Genomic DNA, 17,713 nt, shown 5'->3' on the forward strand with positions numbered 1-17,713 from the left:
TGACTGACGTGAATTTCAGAGTTACTTAAAAGCAAGCTTGATCTATTAAGATGTTCAACACACTTAATTCACAATATGGTAGTAGCCTGAAATCCCTTTTTTGCAATTGCAAGTAAATCTATTTTTCATAGTCACCTAGAACAGCTGTAGCCTGTTTATTTTTGGTAGTGTTATTTGACGTTAAGTCTTCTAGGTCCTGTAGAGGAAGATGTTCAGGGGCTGCCCCAGTGGCCATATTGAAGACCTATATTTGAACAAAGGCTTTGACAGGATAAAAGGCTAAAAAGAAACTGGTTTCTGGAATTGGGACAAAGCAGTGCAGAACACAATCTAATCATGACTAGAACTATCTGACGTTATACAGTATCTAGACTGATACAGGCCAACATGACCTCTCCTGGGGGGGGGGGGGCATGACATATGTACAGTAAATACATACATCAGATTGAGAACTTTTAACGTATTTTTGACTTGTTTTTCAATAGCAAAAAGACACGACTGAGAGCCATTTCTTTTAATGAATGAACACATTCAAAGAGTCCTGCCTTGTTCCTCTGACACAAGAAACAGTAGAAACATGACACTAACCTGACAGGATGCCATTCATGGAAAATATCTAGGATACTTTTATAAAGACAATGCTGATGTACTGCAGCCTTTTGAAACAATTCCCTTAACTTCGAATCATACCATGCTGATGAACATGTCTAATATGAACTAAAAGTGTGATTTGATTAAAATTAATTTACTGTTTTACTCAGACAAGCCAAGTGCAAACAATGGGAACATCATCTGATTAATAGGTCAGGTCACCAGTTTTACATGTCTGTCCTGGATAGATTCTATAGATTGTAACAAAAGCACTCACAGGTAAAAATGTAGTTTAATGTAACATGTATAAAATGTAAGACCATGAATATCCAGGCAATTTATCTGATTCCTTTTGGACAAGTTGACAAACCATTGTGCTCAATCACCAATGTGCCAGAAGTGATTCATTCTTCCAATTCATGTACATGGCTGCATAAACATGAAATAAACAGATTTTCCCTAAAAGAAAAATAACAGCAAAGGGAAAATCTTCATACTAAAACAAAAACAGTATATGGCAATAAACCGTCTCTATAAAAATACACCATACATCTTAAATACCCTTCCCCATCTAAAAAAAACCCCACATAAAATAAAATCGAACTCCAAATTATCAATATTGATTTGCATAGAATGTTGTTTTTACATTTTCCTTCCAAGAATGGATATACGCAAACAGTCCTAGAGCAAGGCTTAGCGTGTACTCCTCTGTGTACCACGTCTGATATGTAAAGGCCCCCTTCAGAGAAGAACCCATGTGCTTTCAATCAGTTAGACCTAATGCACCCGGGGAGATGGGAGTTTTTTTTTAACCATTGTGCTGCCTTCGGGTCACATGACCAAAAGGTTCATAATGAACCATCGTTGTGTTTACCCAATTTTACCCAATACAAAAGCAAATAAAAATAATTTTCTTTTCACCTTCGCAATGTGGGGGGTCTGAGACAGCCCAACGGTTAAAATAAATGGTTTCATTTTGTTTTTGTATGCGGTAAAGTTGTTGCAAACGAAGGTGGGTCAGAATGACTGATGGGTCAGAATGACCCGAGGAGAACACAAGGGTTAAGTTGGTTAAGAGTCAACCGCAGAAACAGTCTACCGTTCACAGGTACACCATCAAACAGTAAAACCTACTACCAAAAAGATTTCCTATGTATTTGAACAATGGAGATTGTTGATTTAGTGCACTAGCTTATTAATTTAAGTATGTTGAAACAAACTAAAATCATTCTGATAAGGATTTCTTCAAAAACAATTATTGACATGTCACTAAGAACTGCCCCTGAAGGTAAATTCAAGCTCTGACATCATACATTTATGATTGTTTAACCTGACATGAGGTTTTGTGCAAGTTATTTTTCTGAAAATGTTGGAGAGATAGCTATATATAAATCCTGTAGTGTTCTGTATGTAAGGCCACATTTTTACATTTTAAGTTTGACTCAATGTGCATTGCTTAAACTTACTTCTTTACTTCTCAGTGTCCCAAGTATTCATACGTCCTTTAGCTGATGAGCCCAAAGCTTCCATCTCAGTGTCATTGGCCGGTGCAGGGTTTCCCAAGTACACTTTGTAAGTGGGTCATCGTCCTCCACTCACAAATCACATGACTCATTCAGTACTTGCTACAGTGTTTACGCACACAACCCTCCTTGTGCCAAAAAGATACAAGAATCTTTCAAAGTAAATTTTCTTTTAAATAAAAAAAAGTCCATTATACAAACTGTATTCATACAGTATTTATCCATATATATTAAGAAAACCTCTAGGGAGAATGAGAAAATAATTACCAAAGACATTTAATCTTCCCCAACTAATGCTGGACAGACTTTGTTGTTGTTGTTGTGGGAAAACACTTTCAAACAGAACCAAACAGGGCAATCCGCTGCTCAGTGAGACAGCATCACTCCTCCATGGGCATGAACGACAAGATGGAGTGCTCCTGTGCGATAGCTGCCAGCTCTTTGAGGAACTCTGTGAAAAGGACAGTGGCGAAGACTTCGGTTCTAGCCAGAGAGATGGTCTTGGGTTGTGGCGGCGGTGAGCTCTTCAGTGTGCTTCCTCCTTCCCCATTGGTAGAGAGTGCTCTGTGGTCTCCGCTGGTCGTGTCTGGGGCGGCAATGTTAGGACAGAGGTTCTTATAAGGGTTAGTTGACTTCACATTTAGATTACATTTGATTATTTTAGCAGTGCACACTACAGCACACACTACAGCACATTACAATGTCCTACACTTCTGATTCTCGTAAAATAATCAAAACGTTTGGTTTTAGTGCCACACTTTCTTTACCCGCTTCCTTTTATAGTTTGCATCAAGGACCTGACTTAAAATACTTGAACATTGTCTCCCAAACACAGGTTTTGCTGAAAACACACGGTCAAATCTCACGCCACCTAAATATCCTGAAACGTTCTCTCTCCATTTCATCCTCCATTCATACATGTGATCTAAGAAGAGGAACTTGTGTATTTGACCTGGAGCCCTGAGGGTGGTCTCCCTGGTGAGGAGGTAGTGCTGTGCTGCTGTTATCAGGTCTGAGGAGTCCTTCCTGGTCGCCACCTGCTGCTCTATCTGGTTTTTCAGAGAGGCCAGTACCTGGAATAAAAGGCATGCAAAAAAAATGATTTTTAAAAGGAGGCTGTTTACTTATTCAACTGATAATCTAGCACTCAGTCGAGCTAGCGGAAATGTACATGGCTTTTATTGACGCTGATGGTACGCACACAGAACTCAAGAGGAGCAACACAACAGAAACCAGACAGTTTAGAAAAATCTGACTGGTCATTAAAGGACATGGAAGGCAGTGATGAGGAGGACCGCGTTCATTTCCATTGCAAAACAAGCTCACCTCTTTAAGTCTGCTGACCATGATCTTAAATACACCCATTCACTTTAAGACTGATCCAAATGTTCCCATCAATGTGGGGTTTCCATCAAAAGACCCAGAACCAATGATTTGATTTATTTGTTTACATTTCTGGTGTTTAATAATACATTAACGCTACACAAATTACAAGCAGATGGTTGCTGTAACATTGCAGTAGAGATTAGTTTATTAGGTACAGAATTTTGTCTGGTTGCCATGTTCGAATTGTCGTTTTCAGTGCACATCCCCCACCCATCTCTTCTAAGACATTCCAGGAATCTCATGAGGTCTTGGTTGCCATGTTCATTTTGAAGTTCTCAGTAATCCCCCCCCCCCCACACACACACACACACACACACCTTCCCCCCAACCACCCCCACAACCTGCTCCCTTCACTTCAAACAGGTTCCAGGGATGTCAATCTCTCAGTACCTGGTATAGGGAGCGCACGCTGGGCTGGAACACCATGTTGGTGTTGAGGAGGAAGGAGCGGAGCAGGGGCTGGGGGTAGGCTGCCAGCTGGGCCAGGATGCCAGTCAGCAGCAGGTTGACGTGGAGAGAGTTATCCAGCATGTTCTCCAGACGGGAGAGCAGGACACTGACAAATGGACCTGAGGAGAGAAAGGGGGGTAGAGAGACAAAGAGACACACACACAGAGAGAGACAGACAAAGAGATTAAGAGAGAGGAAAAGACAAGCAGTTGGTAACAAACGGAGACAAGAAGACAAATAATATGCAATATGTGTTATTATTATTATTGTAAGCTTATTCTTGTTATTTCAGAAATGCTGTTGCATTCTCACTGTATCTTATATTGCCACCCCTGTCCTACCTGTGAAAGGCACTGAATGACTCCTGCTCCCACTTCTCTGCTTAGTCCCGAAAGGCGAGCTGATCTTCTCTGACTCTGGGGTGTCTGCAGAGAAGGCGCTGAAGTCGACCTCCTCTTCCTCCATGGCGGTGACGGCGTTCTGGAACTCGGCGTCTGTTTTCACGGGGCTCTCCTTGACCACCTCGCCATCCAGCGTACGAATCAGCTCCTCGTACTGAGACACAAGGTCGTCACACACCTCGGCGTGGCCCGCGCTCTGGAGGTAGGTGTTCTTCTCCGACTGAACTTTGACCTTGGTGTCTGGGCCAATCCCGTCGTCTCCTGTGCTCAACCTTAGCGACAGGCTGATTCCGTTCTTCAGTGTTGCCTCTTTTTGCTGGTGGTTGGACTGTAAGGCACTGTGCTGCTCAGGGTCCCCATCTAGGCAAGCTTCTGTGTCCTCCGTCTCTACAGTTGGCATGCCACCGTCCACAACATCCTCCATGTCCTTTTTTGCTACGAGGTCGTAGACCATGACGTCGTTCTGGAAGTCCGACTCCTCGATGTAGGAGCCTTTCACCAGCATGATGGCGGTCCGCCTCATCTCCTGGATGTGTTTGGGCGGCTCACCGGTGGGCGGTTGAGGAGGTCTAAACTCAGCCGGATCGGGGGAGACCACTGGGCAGGCGTCGTAGCTGTCGTCCCACTCCAGCTCCAGCTGGTTGGAGGAGGGTGGCTCGGTGCTGGGGCTCGGGCTGGGACGAGGGGGCCGCGCCTGCTGAGGCAGCCTCTTGGGCACGTGCTGAGGCTGGCGACCCCTGACCCCCACCTCCTCCAGGGTGCTGGGCTGGTACTCCTCCGGAGGCGGTTCCTCGCCGTCGTAAGGGGCCGACCACACCCGGCAGGCCTGCATGCAGCTGTTGATGCCCAGGCGGGCATCGTAGAGATACTGCAGGTAGCTGACGTCCAAGTAGATCTCAGAGCCGATGACGCACGAGTAGCCGGAGGAGTCTTCCTCTGGGAAGTGTTCTTCGGTCTCTGTCAGACACGCAGAGAACATCGTTAGCATGACGAATATGGAGAAAGTGCTTCATTGCTGAAATCACACAGAGCGTAGCTAATGGCTTTGGCAATACGGATTTAGCTATCCCTCTCATTTGGCAACATTAAACTGTTCAAACGCTTTTGACAAGATTATGTCCAATTCCTTCAGAAATTTAAGTACTATATCTTAGCAAATTGAATTTGTGTGTACAATGTGGTTGTTGGCTATCCCATAACAGTTCCAGCCTGTCCCAGAATACAGTTCCAAAAGCAGCAAATCCCATTTCACCAATGAATAAAACGTGTGCGAGACTAAAAGGCTGTATATAACTGATTTAAATCGAAAGAACAGGGAGAAGGAGATTACCGCGAACAAATATGATCCTAATTTGTTTGTGCTACTCTGACCAATCCGCGGCACATGGAGTTGTGAAACAAATGTATCCAGGTCACCCAAACCAGGCCACTTTCACCCAAACCAGGCCATTCAAGCCTGCACTCTCATCAAGTGACAGCAAAACGCACCAAAGTCCAATGACATACCCCGATGACACCCAACCCCCTTACGTTCGGTGTGGAGGCCGAGACAGTCTGAGCCTTTAGTCCACAGGATGGAGTCCAGCTGCCGGAGGGGTGGAGGGCTGTGCTCTGGGGAGCAGCAGGAGGGGGTGAGCGCTAGGATCTTAGCAGCAGACGCAGAGTAGAAGTCCCTCTCCTTCACCACCCTTCTCTGGCTCAGCATCATGTAGTTACAGGGGATCAGATACCTGGATGAGGACAGACGGTGGAGGAGGGTGATCCTGTTAAGATTCCCCATTGGAATGCGCTGGCTCTGGGGGAGGGAGGCGAGGGCATGGAGGGGCAGGGGTGGGACCATAGATATATATAAAGACTGGATGTCTTACGGCGGAGTCTAGAACATCCGCACATGGCGGCCATCTTGCTACAGTCAACTCGCTCACCCAGAACATTGGGTTGATGCTACATGTACTTTTTAAATGACCATAACTTGCTCAACAACAATTTTCAACCAATTTTGAAACGGTTTGGTTTGTTATCAACGTCAGCGATGTCGTTATGCCACTGCATACTTATGAATAATTCAGTTTTTTTTTTTTTTTATAGAATAGAAGTATGCAGTGGCATAACGACATCTCTGACGTTGATAACAAACCAAACAATCGGTAAGGACGTTCGACTCTGTTGGCCGGCAACGAGACCGCTGACGAGACATCTAGCCTTTAAATATATCTATGAGTGGGACTGTGTGTGTGTGTGTGACATGTCGCGTGGCAAAGCACGCTTTCCTCTCTTGCTTTTTAAAGACAACGAGGCTGGGAAACTCAGCGTTGGTGCCAGCTGGACAGCGCTCACCTCAGGACAAGCTGCAGCATCACATCCTCACAGTACAGGCCAATCAGCGTTCGGAAAAGAGCTAGAGACACCGTGCCTAGCTGTAAAACAACAAACACAACAAATAACATACATGTATGCCTTGGAGAACACCTTTGGGCCGCTATGAAAACCCATCTCCTATTATCCACGCTCATTTGCATTGGGTTTAAAATAATAACTTTTCACCGGATCTTGAATATGTTTTCATAAGACGTGTGGCTGCAGGTGTGTATCGGTCTGTGTCTGAGCCGGGGGCCGCACACACCTGGAAGGGGGTGTTGATGCGGCTGACGAGCGTGTCCAGGATGTGGACGTTCTCGTAGCGGTGGAGGAGGATGAAGGAGAGGAAGGTCTGCAGCAGGGCGGGCTCCGATACGCTCCGCAGGAACAGGTCCAGATATGCTGTGGTGGTCATCACCTCCTCCAGGGTGAGCTGGCACGACAAACCCACCTCAACACATGAGCCATGTGTGTGTGTGCGCGTGTCTGAGTGTGTGTGTGGTTACGGGAATTGGGCTATTAATCAGAAGGTTTTCTGGTTCGATTCCCGCCCGTGCCAAATGACGTTGTGTCCTTAGGCTTTACCCTACTTGCCTCGGGGGGGAACGTCCCTGTACTCACTGTAAGTCACTCTGTATAAGAGCGTCTGCTAAAATGACTAAATGTAAATGTGTGTGACACATAGACACTTACTAACCTTATGAAGGGCTGGGGCCAGGACAGGCACCAGGAAGCCGTTGTATATGTAGCTGACCAGCTGGTCCCGGATGCTAGGATGGGACACCTGGAAACAGCCCAGAACAGCATGAAACTGTGTCACAGTACACTCTGTGGCAATGCCAACACGTGATCTCGGGTGGTGGGAAGACTGGTGATTCCATACCAAATGTTCCAGTGTGTGGGTTAAAACTTGAATACATGCAGCATTCGTTTTTTTTTCTAATGTGAACTGGAAACTCTTTGCATAATAATGAGGGTGAGTGCTTCAGCTAATATTGGCTTCCAGCACTGGGGATGGGATTGTCATCTTGAGCTTGAGAGTTTGAGAGCAGAGATGCATGTATATTGTGTGTGTGTGTGTGTGTGTGTGTGTGTGTGTGTGTGTGTGTGTGTGTGGTTGTCTTCGTAGGGGTGTGTGCAGCACGTGTGTGTCTTCTCACCTGGATGACGGCATTGCAGAACTCCAGAGAGTTCAGGAACTGGACGAGGGCAGGCATCTGCTGCCAGTCTTCTCTGTGGAGGCAGTGCCAGTCGTCAGTGCTTACCTCCAACTTGGTGGGCAGGGATGAGTACAGGCCACTCAGCCCTGTGGCCAGCACCTACCAGAGGGGGTCCAGAGAAGCACCCATCAATGACACCGTGAAAGTTCGTATTTCCTAGCTGTTCGTCCACGAGGGAGGGAACCCTTTCTGAATGTAAGCTCTGAATAGTGTTCTTTGTGCTCCCTGGTAGCTAGGTACAGCAAGACACTGTCTCCTCCCTGGCTCAAGGCCATGAAGGGGAACAGGTGAGCCTATCACACAGGTGTACTACTATTATCTCCATTTACCTCCAAGGCTGTTACATAAATCATCTAATCTAATCGTCTTTTAGTCCCTAAAGCAAATACTATGCTTTATAACGTCATTAGGTGAGATAACATGAAGTATCTTTTGATGACCTTGTAACTTTGGAAGTGTGGAATGTTTTGGTGTTTGACAGTGTGGCTATTATAGAGAATCAAAAAATAAAAAAACTGGGTCATGCAAGGAACTAGACTTGTGTCAATTACTATTTGGGCATCCTGTCAAATAGAGGGACTAGACGAGAGAAACACCACTCAATTGAGGTGCGCAGACGGATCAAAGAACAGAGGTACACGATTGACCAGAGACGAAGAATGAGAGATAGACAGCCTCGTATCAGAATCCGCCCGCCGCGACTGACCGGACAGAAGTAGGTGTTCTCCGCGATGTGCTGCGCCACGCGCCGGTTCTCGGCCGACAGCGACATGATGAGGAGCAGGGCGTCCCGCGCCTGCTGCCCCACCGTGCCCTCGCGGTGGATGAAGGGGATGAGGAGGGAGAAGATGAGGAAGTTGGCGGCGCCCTGGTCCTCGCTGGTGTGGAAGAACAGCTCCAACACGGACGGGTCCTTGGCCAGCACGCAGCACAGCTGGTTCAGCAGCAGCACCAGCTCCTCCTCCACCGCCGGCGCCGCCGTGCCCGAGCACGACGACAGCAGCATCATGAGCGGGCGCAGCACGGGCTTGTGGTGGAGCAGCGGCTGCTGGGCCTCGCCCACCAGCATCTCGTACATCTTCAGCTGCTCCAGTTTCATGTCGTCGGTGAACTCCCGCCGCAGGCTCCACACGAAGAGGCGCTCCATCACGTTCTCCATCACCACGAACTCCAGGATGGGGCCCATGGCGCCCGCCTGCCCGCTGGCTTCCTCCACCAGCAGGAACAGCATGTGCTCCACGTAGTTCTGCACGGCGCTCGCCTCGTCGCCCGGGATGGTCCCGAAGCGCAGGCCACCGCTGAGGCTCATGACCCCGAGGGCGGGGATGCCGGAGCTGCGGAGAGGGTCGTGCTTCTCCAGGATCTTCACCACCTACAGGAACACAACACGTTTCGCTTGCATTCTACTCCTTTTAAATGTACTTAAAGATATATATTGTTTTAGCTATGACAGGATGTAGAGAGACAGGAAAGGTAGGGGAGAGAGAGGGAATGACTCGTAGTCAATGGCCCAGGCTGGATTCCAACCCAAGCTGCTGCAGTAAGGACTATTTGTTTTACCAGGTGAGTAACCATAACAATCCTTAAATGTATGGTTTTGTTATGCAAGTTAGTTCAGGACAGTAAGGCAATTTTGTTGCGCATTCAGTATTCACCTCACACACTGTACTTCCTTGTATAAGAACAAGTAGCTTTTTATCTTCATCTAGATTGTTACTGGAACAAGATTAGCTATGAAAAATTAATATCCTCTAATACAGTCTAATACAAGCTAACAACATTACCACAGCAAATCCACAAGTTTCAGACATTTAGCAAATTAAGCACCCTATAAAACTCTGATGTTCTGGTTTAATGGAAAACAACATTAAATTGCCTTCCAAGCTCAAAAATGTTTTGTTGTCCTTTGAGAGACCTCATACCAAAGCCATTAGGACCCATCTCAGAATTACTGTTCTTATCAAATCTGAATGAAACAGTTTCTCTTATAACAAAAGAATCAACCAAAATTAAACTGAAACCTTCAGGGAGGGCTGGTGGTGGTGGGGGTGGGGGGGTGTTTACATAGCCTGTGTTCACAGTGTGTGTGAACCTTACAGTTAACCTTCACGGTTGAAGCTTTGGAGCAGAAACCTTCCCCTCAAGTCACAACAATAGGTCGTCCCTGACCGAGCCCTGCTACCATGGCGATGGGGGTCATCCCAGGAGATGCAATCATGGCTGACAGAAACAGAGCACCCAAGTGAACAATCCCGGGCACAATGACTCGACACCCGCACGGAGAGGGCATGAAAGATGGGACGGGGGAGGGGTGATGGCACACTCATAAGGACGTTACAAAACTGTGTGCGTCCACTGCTGCATGTCGATGGTGACAAATGGGATCACGGATCGGGTTGGCGGATAGGAGAAAAAAGTAACAGATGGTCCACTTGTCCACTATGAGCACATTGGACAGGCGCGTTTACAGAGAGAGATTCATCTCTCAAAAACACCAAAAGGAAAGGATAAAAGTCATATCTGGTGGCATCTATGTACCATCAGTAGGACCATTGTGAAGTCGAACAATATGTAGCCCCTGAATACCTACATGGCACGTCACTGCAGCGAATCCACAACAAAAGGACTGTGACTTCACAGAGGCCTGGTGAAAGGGAGATAAGACTAAAGGCCTTGCCTGCCAATAGAAGAGGTACACCGCTCACCTATGGGCTAAATCATTGGGCCTGCTCACCGGGCCTGCTTGGCAGGTTGCAGCTTGCTACACATCAAGGTTGAGGACACGCTGGTTGAGCAACAAATGAAACGCAGAACTTTAATGCAGTTTGGTGTTTGGTTTTACCTGTGCCCAGTGGTTCTTGAAAACAATCATGCAGGTCTCAGGGTCCACTCCTTTCAGGACGAGAGACTGTCCCGCCCGGCTTCCGTTGACAACCATGGAGGCCATTGTTATGGTGATGCTTTCATGTGGGCGGATTAAACCATTTTGGCAATGGTGGGGATGGGGGACCAGTTATCACTCTTCACTGTCGACTGGGTGCAATTGCTGCCTCATGGAGGTGACAGAACATTGGGGACCTGTAGATTGAAGAAAGAAATGTCACCATACAGTTGCGAACATTAAGTCATGGTGCAGACAAGACGAGTAACAGAGCCGATTCTGGTTTGTGCGATGCACACACACAGACACACACACACACACACACACAAGCACACAAGGCCTGAAGCAGACCTCGGTGTCTTCTGTTTTCTCACTCTCACCTTGCTCTCTGCAAGATTACACAGCAGCTGTGACAGGCATGCCAGAGAAGAAACAATCACTGACACAAGACGGTGACAACTGGAAGTCGGTGTGTGTGTGTGTGTGTGAGTTGGGTGGGGGGGGGAACTTGAGGCACAATACACCATGCTGTTCCTCAGCCCAGGGAGTGCCTGTCAAAATGCAGACAAGGAGGAGTTCTCCTCTATGTTCTGGAATATCTCGCAAGTCTGTGACACTGCTGACCAAATTCCAACAGGCCCTGGACATTACTTTTCATGACAGCCTGGTCTTGTGAGTCCAGAAGCGAATGGATGACATAACAGTGTGAGTTACCAGCCTGTGGTGAACTGCAAACAAATTCCATCATGCAGCTGGATTGTTTTGAGATAGTGCCCAGGTATGTCCACCACGCCAATGTTAACAGGGTGCTTGAGAAATAAGTAGTCTTTTTTCTTTTTCTTTTTTTTTACAAAGGACTGCATTTCTCACATTGTTTGTTTAAACAGTCTAACAACACACGACCACAGAAACTCTAGAGTTCTGTGCAGTGAGCTTTCAGCACATAGAAATACAAATCATAGACACAAAACTGGGTCATATGTTACAATCACCAGAAGTTGTTTTTTTGTTTATAAAGCACACACAATTTTCTGCTATACACCACGAAAAACAAACACAACAGAAAAGAGAATATTTACATTTGTTATAAAAAAACTCATGTTTCCATTACTCAAAGGACGGGAATGGAACTGGTGATAACCATCAAAGGGATGTCAGATGTCAAACTGCATCTGATTGTATCACAAAATACACTGTAAACCTTCACTGTAATCTTCTACAGATTACTGTACACCCCTGCCGACCAATATACTTTCAAGTCTTACTCACGAAACTGAAAAAGTTGACAATGCCACCACAAAGCCTCAAAGCATGTCCATATATCCAAATGTTGCTCACTATTCACAATATGAAAGAAATTATTTGCAGGCGATCAACTGTAAACTAGAACTAGCAGCGGCACACTACTTTACCCAGTTCCCCAAAGCCTGATCCTTAAACTAACTCAACAAGTCGCAGCACCTCATTTATTTTAACGATCTGTCTTATGAACACTTATGACCCACATACACAACCACACGGCTTGGCATCGCAGCGAGAAAGACACACACTCAAAACACGACACCCCACTCACCGGCTTTTCGTGTAAAACGGACCCGCAAATTTGGAACGACTTTCACAGGAATTCGTGGATAGTGTGTTGAAAGTGTACATCAAACCTTGGATAGAAGACAGTAAAAGACTCCCACCTTGTTTGCACCATAGTTGCTCCTGCTGGACATCTTCAATCCATGTAGCGTTTAGCGGAGACCCACCAAATGGTCTTTCAGCCGTCTCTGTCAGATGGAGAATAAGAGTGTTACTGCAAGAGGCCGTGTCAGAGGTAGGCTGTGTGGCACTCCTGGTGCTGGTGTGGAGTGAGAGCTATGGAAATGAGTTGATATGCGTAAAAGGCTCCTGCTTCCTGCTGTAGCACAACACTAGTGCATTCACCCCCCATAATTAAGCTACACAATGTATTGTGTAGTCTTTGACACAGCTATAGTGCCCATTCTAGAAGCATCTCTTGGTATAAAGGTTAAGCCGTGTGTGGATACAGTTTGAAACAAAGCTCTCTATGATTCTGGGTGCTTGGAGGAGAGTTTGATATCGAGTGAGTGTTGTACTCTTTATGTGCAACTCTGCATGCCGTCTACTTCTACCGTCTTTACCAAATTACAGTAATTAGGTAATTACTCAAATCTGTGCTTCCATGTCTCCATAGCCCCAAAAGCTAAACAGATGGGATCAACAGACTTTTTAAACACACACACACACACACAGTCTTTGGGCTGTGAAACTACAAACAGTACAATTCCCTCAGGGATGGATGCCAGCTAGCTTCTAAGGCAGGAGCAGTGTGAGATAGAAACACAGAGACGGTGAGAGAGAGAGGGAGAGAGAGAGAGAGAGAGAGGGAGAGAGACAGAGAGAGAGAGAGAGAGACAGAGAGAGAGAGAGAGAGAGTGAGAGACAGACAGACAGAAATCTGTTCACAGACAGAAAATCAGCTTCATACACAGAAATAGATCTGTAAAAAAGAAAGAAAAAGAGAGAGAAGAGCGCTAATCCTGACACACTCCTCACAGCAAGCACACACTGAGGTCAACACTGCAGCACATGCAGACCCCCTGCTGCAAAGCTCATCTTCTCAAGCTTACAGCTAAAGTGTTTGTCTCATCAGTCTGTCTACACGGAATTAGGTGAAAGGCCTTTTGTAGTTCTAAACAAAAGGTTTCCTAGAATGAATGTCTGTAGCAATTTAACATTTGGAACTACAAATGCCTGACAACCCTACCTCACGTGTCATTTCCCAAGACTGGTTAGTCGTGTTACAAAGGTCATAATTTGATCTCTGCTAAATATCTCAAAACCAAGTAAAAGGTACTGAAAATGGGTTCAATGTGACTCTCTTGCTATACAGATAGACACACAATACCTTTTGAACTCGCAATTCAATCGAGGGAAAGGGAGAGGAGCAGACGGCTCAGAAGTGACAAAGGAGGAAAGCTCGTCAAAGGGGATAGGAGGGCCACGCCCGTGAAAGAAGTGACTGTGAGGGCGAGAGTGTTTGCCTGCAGTGGTTTCTGTGTGATATCGACCGTCTCTGTCGGCGTCACACAGAAGGGCGAGGTCAGAGATGGGACTGATGAACTTGACACACGTACAGAGCCTGACACAGGAGATCTCTCCTACCTGAACAAGGGATCGGTTCAGATAACATGCATAGTACTTCTAATACAAACAGACATATTTCAAACCTTGTCGGACGTAGCAGGTTTTAGATTCTTATAAATGATGTAAACTGTCTCTGAGGATGACCTGTTGTTCCCAGACATCCAATTCATCCTCATGAAAGCCAGGCCTGATGGCACTTCCTCACTCTCCCACAGGTGATACGATGAGGACGTTTACAAAGCCAGGTGGCCATGGCAACCCACTGACGGACAGTCCTGTAAAAGGGACAACGCCGGTTTCTGTAGATATATAGTGAAAGGTGGGGCAGAATATCTTTAAGCACTCTCTTTGTCAAAGGGATATATTGTTACCATGGGAAAGGAAGCTATCCTACCTGATCTGCTTGTCTATTTGCCTTGACCAAAGGACAATGATCACAGTGGTCTGACATCTGTCTCCAATTAAAACTGCCTTCAGTTATAAAGATCAAGGAAACAATTGCTATTTTACATTTGCTCTTTCCATTCACGTTTACTTGATAGTAGTTCAATAAGTAACTACAGCAAAGCATGAGAACTGACACTGAAAGAACTATATCCTAGTACAAATACGCACATGCTCAACTGTAAACAAAAGTGTAAACAACAAGATGTACAACAGGTGCTCCATGGTGTAATATGAGAAACGTCGTCGAGGACAACACTTGTGATTCCGTAAGCAAGAACTGGGAAGCTCGGCTGTGGTTGTTTGGTAATTAACGAAGCTAAAAAAGGCTGGGCAGGGCTGAGTTGCTCAACACGTGAACATGTGCCGCGTTCCGTTAGGGTTTCCCCACAGGGGAGGGGATTCATCAACATGTACAAACAAACAGGCCCACTTCACAGGCTCAATCAGTGGAGAGAAATGTTGAAGTTAGAAGCTTGGAGGGAGGCACAGGTAACTTAAAGAAGGTCAACATGCACATAGTCAAATGCTCTACAGATAGAAACTCATAACGTACACAGATCATAAGACCTTTAAATTGCAGGCATGTGCTTGATCAAACATGCCTGGGCTGCCTGGCACACACATGCAGGAAACATACAGCCTACACTGTATGCATACTGAGAATTCAGTCTAAATATATATGCAAATGTAAAAAGACATTTGTAAACAATACTAGTTACTATGGAAACACAAGCTGTTGTGGTAAACCGTGCAAGATAAAAGACGTTCTTACTGGACAACTGAGAAATTTATTAGCACTTTCCTTCCTGTGACAGAGCTAAAACCAACTTTAAAAAGTACCTTTTAGGGTCAAAAAGGCAACTAAGGCAGCCAATGGCCCCCTTTTTCTTCTTCTGTGTGTGTGTGTGTGGGGGGGGGTGCGTGCGTCTGTGTGTGTGTGTGTGTGTGATTCGTCTAATCCAAAACACGGGACAGGGCTAAGGCTAAGTTAAGTCCAGGGTGTAAAAGTTTGACAAGAAGAAAAAAAAAGTGGTCCTCCTTACAAAGCTGTTAGCTTGCTGTCCCTTAACCCACAGCACTTCAGATGGACTTGCCTTAGTTTGTGTGTGTGTGTGTGTGTGTGAGTGAGTGTACACCAACTGTTTATTCTGCAACAAAGAGCACAAAACACCACAGTACTCTGGCTATGAGACACTTACACCTGTTAAGATTTGTTCTGGTTTCAACCTTTAACTCTGTTACACCACTTCTGTATGTCCTCTTCATGTACATTTCACATGTAAACATAATGGTGACTCAATTCAACTTTGTTGACTTAAAACTGTTTGATTTAGGCCCAGAAAAGTGGACAAACCAGACGTTCCACTATGTGAACCTGGGAAGTCTGACTGTGCGCTATTATGGCCTTATTGAGAGACACAGACCGTCACTTGTTCAAGCGCTGCTCTGTAGAACGCTATCGCAAACCAATGATGTTGATTTTGGACGCTCACTCAAAAAATAAAAGCAAGCATGCACACAGATTTACCAACAGTGTGATGATTTACGGAAAACAATCTCTATGGAATGGATCCCGCAACCTCCAAGGTGTTGAATAAAAGATAGCCAACCATGAAACATTGATGGGTGGTTGTTTGAATGTGATCCCTTGGGGTAACCCTACACACATTCCTTTTCATCATGGAAATCTTCATAGAGCTGCACAGAAACTCACCCATTTTAACTGTGGTTTCATTCCAATTAGGCATACAGAGCCACACTGAATGCATGTATGTGTGTCGAATGCATGACTAACCTAATTGATCGTGGACCCATAACAATAACACGTGGACAACCTCAGCCATAAACATGTGCACGTCACGTGAGGTACAGAAGCCTATAGGTGACCTTTCACTATGTAAACCTTGCCATATTACAGAATTAAGAATCTAACCAATAAACTACATATTGTTCATATCATAGCATATTTCGCAATAATACTTTGAGACATGTCAGGGATTTAATACATTTACGTAGCTAACTCAAAGTTTAAACTTTGAGTTTGGGAGATCTAGGTAGCCTAATGGATGGCAATGGAAGGTAAACAAACTGCGATTTAATGCCCTCCAACTGATCAAAACTATATGTTAAATTAATGAATATGTTATTGCTCTGTTTGCTTAGATAAACGTTTAACTGGCAACATGACAACAGCATGAAATACACATTTGGAAAAGCAAGTAATCAAATCATGTCTTACCTTGTAATGTAGCTTTAGTTATTTCGCTAAAGGAGCGTACAGCGACAGCAGGAGGTAACTAGCGTTGGGTATGCGAAACCCTACCGTAGGCGAAACAACCTACCGGTAGTTTTAGTCCAACTGATTATTCCTCTTGAAATAAGTAGCTCTCCGAAGAAAACATTGGAATATTTCTATTTTGACACACCACAGTATAATAAAAGTGTAAACTAGTCACAGGATCGACGACGTGAATCATGGAGCAACTAAATTAGCCTACAGTACCTAAACCTGAGCCGCGATATGAATATAGGTGAGGTCGCGACGACCATTTGTGCTCCTCCTACTTCTGTGATACAGTAGGCTAAGAACATTAAGGAGTAAGGTGTGGAAACTTGTCATTGTGATATAAAAAATACTGGAAGTGAATCAAAATGTATTATAATCAAAACAAAAGTATTTCGTTGTAGTAGACCTACAGAAAGGGCTCAAAATGTACAGAATCGTCGAAATAATAAAGCTCAAAAATATGTTCCAATTAAATGTACAGTTTAAATAATAAACAATGATAATATTTGTATTTAGTCATTTAAATGTTTTCTTATCAGACGTCCTTTTCACCTTTTTTGCGGCTTTGACCATTTGTTCCATGAATGGGCGGGGCAAAGTTGGGGTGCATTCGTTTCGGTATCTGACGCTCCACTCTATTATCGGAAGACTCGGTCACATTCTTAGTTTAGATTCTACTACGTTTCCTGTGAATTATCTGAATGTTTCTGATGCTCCAGATGGACAGTCCGGTACTGAATGTAATTTTATCAGTAAAGAAACAGAGGAATGAACAGACGCTGCGACAATACAGAAATATTTTACATTTTTCGCTGCTGTGCTAAGCTATAGCTAGGAGGCTAACCCCAGAACGTTGTTGCTACAGACTGCCCACAAACAAATATATCCCACAGAATAGTACAATCCCACATAGAACATGACAGCGCGAGGAGGCCGTGTTCTGACCATTTTACTTGGAATGCCAAAACATACGTGGGCGTCAAGACAAGAGGCCTTCTAATGATTTGAAGCTC

The 17,713-nt window shown here is 45.2% G+C and overlaps 1 protein-coding gene across 2 annotated transcripts; it reads right to left on the reverse strand.

The window, feature by feature from the left end:
- Window positions 1–499: 499 nt before the first annotated feature.
- Window positions 500–16,964, reverse strand: fhip1aa (FHF complex subunit HOOK interacting protein 1Aa). Of its 2 annotated transcripts, XM_084686405.1 has the most exons (14): window positions 16,653–16,964; window positions 14,050–14,241; window positions 12,499–12,585; window positions 10,772–11,007; window positions 8,636–9,301; window positions 7,870–8,028; window positions 7,407–7,493; window positions 6,975–7,142; window positions 6,689–6,768; window positions 5,882–6,081; window positions 4,292–5,308; window positions 3,891–4,069; window positions 3,067–3,187; window positions 500–2,700 (listed from the first exon to the last, which is right to left on the reverse strand). In XM_084686405.1, the coding sequence occupies exons 4-14, from the start codon at window positions 10,874–10,876 to the stop codon at window positions 2,495–2,497; spliced, it is 2,988 nt and encodes a 995-aa protein (XP_084542531.1). In that variant the 5' UTR covers window positions 10,877–11,007; window positions 12,499–12,585; window positions 14,050–14,241; window positions 16,653–16,964; the 3' UTR covers window positions 500–2,494. The 2 variants fall into 2 exon arrangements, with proteins under 2 accessions (XP_084542531.1, XP_084542530.1); XM_084686404.1 differs by lacking the exon at window positions 14,050–14,241.
- Window positions 16,965–17,713: the final 749 nt, after the last annotated feature.

Source organism: Hypomesus nipponensis, chromosome 22 (assembly GCF_054491055.1).
Source record: "Hypomesus nipponensis isolate SF chromosome 22, ASM5449105v1, whole genome shotgun sequence".
NCBI classification, from domain to species: domain Eukaryota; kingdom Metazoa; phylum Chordata; class Actinopteri; order Osmeriformes; family Osmeridae; genus Hypomesus; species Hypomesus nipponensis.

Excerpts from the sequence above, each read along its gene's own strand:
- fhip1aa (XM_084686404.1), bottom strand. The coding sequence starts at position 10,876 with ATGGCCTCCATGGTTGTCAACGGAAGCCGGGCGGGACAGTCTCTCGTC. Across the intron at positions 8,029-8,635 it reads AGAACACCTACTTCTGTCCG|GTGCTGGCCACAGGGCTGAG; the intron begins GTCAGTCGCGGC and ends CCCCTCTGGTAG. Across the intron at positions 6,082-6,688 it reads ATGCTGCAGCTTGTCCTGAG|GTATCTGATCCCCTGTAACT; the intron begins GTGAGCGCTGTC and ends GTCCTCATCCAG.